Source organism: Otolemur garnettii, unplaced genomic scaffold (genome assembly GCF_000181295.1).
Source record: "Otolemur garnettii isolate 467f Iridium unplaced genomic scaffold, OtoGar3 scaffold00209, whole genome shotgun sequence".
Lineage (NCBI taxonomy): Eukaryota > Metazoa > Chordata > Mammalia > Primates > Galagidae > Otolemur > Otolemur garnettii.
In genome coordinates, this window is record NW_003852604.1 from 1,964,200 (window position 1) to 1,972,849 (window position 8,650).

Below are 8,650 nucleotides of genomic sequence, written 5' to 3' on the forward strand. Positions count from 1 at the left end.
CTCTTCTCTTGATTCCTAAGAAATTTTGAGTGTCCGTTAGAAAGCTGTCACTTTCTAAAGGAAAGGGGAGAGAGAGGGTGGGTGGGGAGGATGAGTGGAGGGAGGGTAATTGGTGGGACCACACCTAGGTGCATTTTACAAGGATACATGTTAAATTTACTAGGTGTAGAGTATACATGTCTTCACACAATAACTAAGAAAATGCGGTGAAAACTATGTTAACCAGTTTGATGAAAATATTTCAAGTAGTATATAAAAGCAGCACATTGTACCCCATGATTGCATTAATGTACACAGCTATGATTTAATAAAAATAAATAAATAAAAATTTTAAAAAATAAAAATAAAATGAGACTATAAAAAAAAGAAAGAAAGCTGTCACTTTGAGCTTACACAGTAGTTTCTTGGTTTTATTGAAATCATCTCAGTGGCAACTTTCTTTATTGTTCATGGAATTGGCCAAGAGGTTGTTCCATTTGCTCAGTCATTAAGATCCAAAGCAGAATTCTGCCTTAATCCATCTGAAGGCAATACGCCCTCATCAGTCACAGTAGCTCACTAGAGCCTGGTCCTCAAACATGGGAGGGTGACTGCCCTGAAGACCCCATGAGCTCTGAAGAAGGCATTTGAGACTCTCAGAAGATGAAAAGGCAACTGTTTAGAAAGAACAGCATCTTCTTCAGGTCAGTATGCCACACAGTAAGGACCACAACCACCATAAATGCTGGACTAATATTTTCCCTATAGTTCTCCTCCTCCCAACATAAGCTCTATTTTGATGTTCCAGGATGTTTTTATCTGCTACATTGAGCATTTAAAACTCTCACTCTATGCAATGCCAGTTTGTTCTAGAAACAAATTATGGCCAGATTATTTTCTAGTAGCCAAGAGGTAAATTGGTAGAGGAATCTTAGAAAGGGGGTCAAAGAGTCTGGACCACACAAATCATCATGGAGATCTATTAGTTCAAAAGTACATAAATGTCTACCCAATGGACCCAGGCCATGGCTTCATTGTAAATATTAGCCCAAGGTCAGAAAAAATGAACGCGGGTGAGAAAGCCTATGATTCCTTTTCATAGCTTTTCTTATGGCATTTTTAATCTCCTTATTCCTAAAACTGTATATGATGGGATTCGCCATGGGGATCACCACAGCATAAAATACAGACACTACCTTGTCCCGATTTAGGGAGTAGCTGGAACTAGGTCGCATATACATGAAGAAACCAGAACCATAGAAGAGGGTCACGGTGGTCAGGTGAGAGGCACAGGTGCTGAAGGCCTTGGTCCTACCTTTAGCTGAGCTGATCTTCAGAACCGCAACAACAATATAACCATAGGAGATGAGGACCACAAAGACAGATGCCACTCCCACGAGAACACCCACAGCGAAGGTCATCACCTGGGTGGTGAAGGTATCAGAGCAGGACAGAGCCAGAACCGGGGGGAGGTCACAGAAGAAGTGGTTGATCGTGTTGGGCCCACAGAAAGTATGCTGATAGATAGAGTAGGTTTCAATCAAAGAACTAAGGAAGCCACCTACATAGGCACCAGCCACCATCTTCAAACAAAGCGTGTGGGATACCAGGGCTGTGTAGAGCAGCGGGTTGCAGATGGCCACATACCGGTCATAGGCCATGGCTGCCAGGAGAAAGCACTCGGTCAGCCCCATCCCACAGAAGACAAAGTACTGCATGGCACAGCCAAGGAAGGAAATGCTTTTCCGCTTTGTGATGATGGTGGAGAGCATCTTGGGGGCTGTGGAAGACACATAGCAGATGTCCAGGAAGGACAGATTGCTGAGGAAGAAGTACATGGGCGTGTGCAGGTGAGCGTCCATCCTGATGAGGGCGATGAGGCTCAGGTTCCAGGCCAGGGTCAGGAGGTAGATCCCCAGAAATAACACGAAAAGGACCATCTTCATTTGAGGATGATCCGAAAATCCCATGAGGATGAATCTTGTCACAGTGGTGTTGTTCCTTCCTGCAGCCATAGGCCCACTTCCTGCATAAAGAAAAGAGGTATTTCTGTGATCAGTCAGATTTTGTTTGTTATCATAAAAATGAATATTTCCTGGAAGATCATATAAACTGTTAACACCCAAAGTCCAGCCACTTACCAGGCAAAGCATGCTCAGAGGAACTTGTCCCAGGACAATCTCTCAGTGCTATGTAAGATCTGTACACTACTGCAAAAGCCAAGACTTCATCACTACACGATATATACATGTAATGGAATTCCACTTGTACACCCCAAATCTGTTAAAATTTTTTAAATGAAAAAATAAATAAAAATTGAAAAATTATATGTATGATATATATCTTGTTGACTAAAAGAATCGCTCTACTAATGTGGAAAGTGATTGGTAGTCAGAAACCTGAGTTTTGACTGAGCACAGAGGTTCATGCCTATAATCCTAGCACTTTGGGAGGCTAAGATTGAATAACCACTTGAGGCCAAAAGTTCAAGACCAGCCTAGACAAAATAGAAAAACCTAACCTCAAAAAAAAAAAATTCTAATTAGCTGGGAGTGGTGGCTCCTGGCTGTAGTCCAACTATTTGGGAGGCCAAGGCACAAGGATCACCTGGAGTTCAAGGTTGCAGTGAGCTATGATGATGCCACTGCACTGTAGCCTGGATGACAGACACTCTGCCTCTAAAGAAATAAAAAAGAAAGAAAGAAATGTGAATTTTGTCATCTCCTCCATTCCTACCTTGGTGGGAACTGTGGAAAATTCACATTACTTCTCTGGATCTCTATTGTCTCAACTGTAAAATGGGAGGGTTGGATCAGATGAGTTTTAAGCATCCCGTTGGACTTGGCTTTGCCATGACTTAAGAATATAAACCCATATTGAAATAAAAGCAAAGTATTTTTTTATGCTTCATATATCTTTAATCACTCAAAAAAGGAAATTGGGCTATAATTTTTGACACATTCCATTTGAGGGAAGGAAATTTAAACTACGGTCAATAATCTATTCTTCTAGGTAATGAAACTAAGAAAAAATAATTATACAAACGTGTGTGTATGTGTATACATATATCTATGCGTGCATATAATATACACACACAAACACATGCTTAAGACTAGAAAATTTTTTCTTTTTCTTTTTTTTTTGACTCTTTGCTCAGGTCTTTATTCAAAATAAACTGTCCAAAATGATTTGACGTTTATGGAATAAACATTAAAGAGTTTATGAGAGCCTACAAGCAGTAGGCTTGTTCTGTGGTAGGTTTCTTTTCTGCCGGCTTCTTTTCAGCTGCTGGTTTCTTGGTAGAGGCAGCCTTTTTTCCTACCAGAGGCTTTTTCTGCTTTTTAACACCGACAGGCTTTTCCCCTTCTTCATTGCTACAGGCTTCTTGCCTGCAACCTCCTTCTCCTCTGACTTGGCCTGTAGTCCTGCAGCTGCCTTATCCACCTGAAGTTTGTGATTCCTGGCCTGCCAAAGAATGGTATTCTGGTGCATGGTTTTTGCATATGGGTTTAGCTTCAACATGATTCTCAGGTTTTTCAGTGGATTCTTCTTCAGGACTCTGAGATGAATCTTTTTAGAAAAGTTTTTCTAATTATATAGTAAATTTTTATATAAGTCACTGCATAAAATTCATAGAAAGATTAAAGTTTGGACTAATCAGCATCAGTATGGAGGTGGAGGCAATAAATGTAGCTCTGTGAGGGGGAAGGGGAGGTGTATCAAAAACTGGCTGAGCCATGGTGCTCAAGGACCAGCAGAAAGCATTATTTCCTGAGCAACAGGAGCCAAGGGGAGGGCAGGTTTCACCAGATATCTGAGGACAATAACAAGCATGAACAACTTTTGTGTCACCACGCTGGATCAGATTATCCTTCTGAAGATAATGAGGTAAGCCCATCCACAATGGGTGATTAAGAAAGACAGAGCACTGACGTAACAGCAAAATGAGGAAACAGAAGTGAGTATAAAAAGGCAGAGGAGTCCCGGGGAAAGACTCACTGGTGAAATTAAAGTGGCTGTATTTAATCATTCGTGTGGGCTTTATTTGCCCATCTGATGGTGCTTGTGTCATTCATCATATGAAAAACTGCTCCAAACTTTGTGTTCTCTGCAAGTTTCAAATCTCCCCACAGGTCCCTGATTGAATAGTCAAAACCAACAGGAGCCAGGACTGCTCTCGACGATGGCCTCATTCTATGTAATCCCACCGAAAAGGAGAGAAGAGGAGTTTGTGTTTTCTTATAAAAATGAAATCGTCTCTACCAGAATATCAACTACTCAAGAGCAGGCAGGGAGTTTTGTCTGTTCTGAATAAATGAAAATTATTTTCACAGAGTTTAGCAAAGTGTTTGGCCCATGAGTTATTATGAGTTATAGTAATTTTGCCTATTATTATTAAATATGTAATGTACAATATAATCACAATTATAATATAATAGCAATCATTATATAATATGATAATATCATCACAAACACTTATTTAGCACTTATTATATACCAGGCACTGTTCTTAGGACCTGTTCTGTTTAAACCCATTTAATTCCCTCAACAGCCTCAGGAAGTCGTAGCGTTACTCGGCCCTTTTTACCAATCAAAGGTAGAATAAATTTGTAGTTGTCTTCTGCTGGATGAATGAGGTGGGGTCAAAGGAACTGGACTTACTGAATCACCTTAGGCATCGGTATCCTGATATCTTGCACTACAAGAGAAGAAATATTATTTGCTTTGCTCCGATAACATATTTTGCAACCCCCAGTTCATCTGTATTTCCCGCCTGGTTTCTGGTTACGTCAATTTTTTATGCTTTGGCCTCTGTAAATAATAGTACCTGCCTCTGGAATCCCTGTTCCTTTGTTCCCAAGTCTTCCTGTTGGCCTATGGGAGTTCATTATTTTAATGAGCAGAGGTAGCCACACTCTTTCTCCAAGAGGCTGGTCACACACTTGGGTCCAACGTAAAAAGCCCAGGAATCATCAGAGCTAAACACCTCTGGGCAGTAATTTTCCTCTGGAGAGATGGCAAGAGGTGCCAGCCGCCCATCACCAAAGCCCCGTTTCCTGTCCCCTGCCTTATTCTCCACTGAGCTTTCCCTGATTTGGGTCTAGGAAGATTCCCTTTGGAGTAAGTGGACCGCCTTTTGTTTAAGAGAACTTTCATTGGGAATAAACCACACACACAAACAGACCAAGCCTCATACTAACATACTGTGGTTAAAAACAAAGGTTTCCAACTGAGAGAGTTGGGTTCTAATTGTAGCTCTGCCCTTTTATCAGTGTTGCACAAAGTTGGTTAATCTCTCAAAATCAACTTCCTCATTTGTAAAACTGGTACAACAATAATACCTACCTCAAAAGTGTCGCTGTGCCAGTTAAATAAGGTGTGAAGAAGTAAGGCTCAGCGCCATGCCTGATGATGAGAAAACTCTCAGTGAATGTAAACTAGTAACATCATTAACTTTGTCCCTTGGGTCATGGCCAAGAAGTGTTTTACCTTTCTCTCTGACTTTTTATTGTGACTCACTTTTCATTCTGATAAGAATAATTTCTTTTCTCTTTAATATTTTGGACTCTCCTCCCAGCTCTGCCACTACCCAGATGTGCCACTCTGGGCACATCAAGTAGCTCCCACTCCCCAGACCTGAGCAAATCAGGCTCTTTCTCCAAGAAACCCTCCACCTTCTGAAAGTCTGATATTTAAAGATATTCATTTTCTTTTTGGAAAGTTTTATTCAGGAATAAAGTTTACAGAAAGGACTCAATCTGTTTCATGGGGATCAAGTTAATGTTTATAGTATGAAAAGAAAAAAAAACATTGAATGAGAGACATGTCTTCGATATTAAAGAGATATAATTACTGGGACTCTTGGTATGCAAAGTAATGGGCTTAATTTAGGGAGTAAAAATTTAGTGACTGAGATCTTTTAAAGGAAAAAAGATAAATGGCTCCCAAAATCATCTGTGAGCATGGATGAGGCAAGGAACTTGGTCATCAAAAGAAACATTCTTGTATCTTGGATTGGAGTAAACTGACCCAGGAAATCCTGAGGCTGGGAGAGTCAAACCCAAGTAAAGAGTTTTGATCATAAGTTAAGATCTGGAAATTTTAGAAGATAAACCCGATAATCATGACCTATAGGGTTGAAAAAGCTTGATAGGATAGTAATATATGTATTTCATCTCTCGTGCAAATTCTGATTATAGTAATAATGACTATCTACAAAGTAAGATTGAGAACCTTAAGAATAAAGAACAAATTAGCAATTAACAATGTCTGCATTGGGCAGGAGAATGCAGAATGGGGATATGCAATTTATTTGTCAACCTATTCTATAAGAATTTTGAGAAGGAGAAAGAAATCTACCTGCATAAAATCACAAGCTTTATATATACCCTTACTTTAAAAAATCAAATTTGATTAAAATAGTAGAATTTAAGTGAGCATCAAAAAGTATGAAAGCAAATCTATTGTACAACACTGTGAATACACTTCACACTACTTGAGTGTACCCTTAAAAGATAGTTAAGAGGGTGTGATGGTTAATTTTAGGTGTAGATTTGGCTGGGTTAAGGGTAACCGAAGAGATGATAAAACATCATTTCTGGGTGTGTCTGTGAGGATTTCTCCGGAGGAGATGGCATTTGAATCAGTGGACAGAGTAAGGAAGAGCCACCCTTACTCAATGTGGGTGGGCACCATCCATTCAGCTGAGGGCACAAAAAGGCCTGTAATCCCAGCACTCTGGGAGGCCAGGGTGGGAGGATCTCTTGATCTTAGGCATTCAAGACCAGCCTGAGCAAGAGCGAGCCCCATCTCTACTGAAAATAGAAAAACGAGCCAGGCTTGTGGCAGGCACCTGTAGTCTCAGCTAATTGGGAGGCTGAGGCAAGACGATTGCTTGAGCCCAAGAATTTGAGGTTGCTATGAGCTATGGCGCCACAGCACTCTACCCAGGGTGACAAAGTGAGACTGTCTCAAAAATAAATTAATTAATTAAATTAAAAATAAAATGTAGCTCTGGGAAATCTTCTTTAAAAGGAGGGCAGGAAAAGCAAATTCTCCCTCTTTTCTAAAACTGGGACACCTTTCTTCTTCTACCCTTTGACATAAGAACTCTGTTTTTTTTCTTCTGACTCCAGGACTTGCATCAGCAGCCCGAGGTGTTCAGGCCATCTGAACATCGTACCATCAGCTTTCCCACTTCCGAGACCTTTGGACTTGCAACAAGTCTTGCTCAGAAAGTGAGACTTCTCCAGTTCTTCAAATTGCAGGCGTCCTATCGCGAGACTTCACAGCCTCCATACTCTTGCGAGCCAAGTCCTCTGATAAACTCCCTCTGGTCTATCTGTCTGTCTGTGTCCCATTGCTTTCATCTCTAGAGAACCCTAACGAATACAGATGGTAAATTTAAGGTTAGGTGCTTTTTACCCAATAGATAAAGGCCATCAAAACAAATAGCACACAGAGGCAAATAAGCAAATAAGGTAGAATCATAAATGTTCAGAAGTAGAAGATGCTATTTTGAGATTCAACTCAAAATTGATCTTGCTCATGTTCTGTGCCTCCCAGAGTTTGTTCTCTGGCAGATTCTCCTGAAATATGATTTACTTTCATGTTACTTTAACATTTTAACATAGCTATTTTAATGAATGTATTTTAGTTATTTTCAAAGCAAACCCAGAAAAAAAAATTCAAAGGTGCTTAGCAGAAAAACATCTTGATTCTCAGATTGGAGTTTGAAAAGTTATCTCAGTTTGCACTCTATTTCTTTCACTGGTGAATAGTAAAAATTTAAGCCTCAGTTCAAAGTCTTTTCATCAGACATCCCTAAGAAATTCAAGGTAAAAGTGCACTGAAAGGTTTTATAGGTTTTTAATTAAACCATAACTGTGTATCGTAATGCATTTATGGGGTACAACGTACTAATTTAATACAATGTGGAGAACTATCACCTCATTGCTATTTGTTGTGGTAAGACATTTATACTCTCCTCTTAATAGCTTTAAAATGTACCGTTGCATTAAATATATACAAGGGGGAAAGCACAAAGTTAGAAATCACGGGACCTGAATTCCAATTCCCATTTACTGTGCAAATAGGGCTGTTGATCTCTCTGGGCCTCAGTTTTTTATTCTGAAACCAAAGAGCTAAAGAAGACCTCCAATAATCCAACCACCATGATTACGATTAAGATAATTATGTTAATAAATCGTTATCTACGCTGATGCCTACTGGTTTTCACCCCCATGGAATGTTGCTGCCACCTAGTGGACGTGTGCCTAAATTGTAAGGTCGGTTTTAAGAGGTGACCTTTGAGAACTAAAATCCCCTTGAAACCCGGGCATTGCAAGAGAGAGAGATCATCCTCAAACATAGCATATGTCCGCTGCCCACCAAGAACTGTACCACGTGCTCCTCAAGCACCTGAACTCAATACTACTGCGGAGTTCACTTCTGAGAAGCAAATGAGACGGAGAAGATGGGCAAATTACTTAGCATATGTAAATAGTGAATAACAATAATTTGCTTATTTTTGTGGTGTAATTGATAATAAGTAAGTCACAAGTTTATATTCACAGTATCCTTTTAAATAAATCAGATTTTTAAATCTTTAAAGAGCGGCATGACAACATAATGAAAGAACAAACGAGAAAACCACAGTGGGTAAAAATAA

At 39.8% G+C, this 8,650-nt stretch overlaps 1 protein-coding gene across 1 annotated transcript; it reads right to left on the minus strand.

Moving 5' to 3' along the window:
- Nucleotides 1-995: 995 nt before the first annotated feature.
- LOC100960123 (olfactory receptor 5A2) lies at nucleotides 996-2,009 on the minus strand. The gene has a single exon (XM_003801368.2). The coding sequence runs from the start codon at nucleotides 1,992-1,994 to the stop codon at nucleotides 1,023-1,025; it is 972 nt and encodes a 323-aa protein (XP_003801416.1). The 5' UTR covers nucleotides 1,995-2,009; the 3' UTR covers nucleotides 996-1,022.
- Nucleotides 2,010-8,650: the final 6,641 nt, after the last annotated feature.

Coding starts and splice junctions, on each gene's coding strand:
- LOC100960123 (XM_003801368.2), bottom strand. CDS start 1,994: ATGGCTGCAGGAAGGAACAACACCACTGTGACAAGATTCATCCTCATG.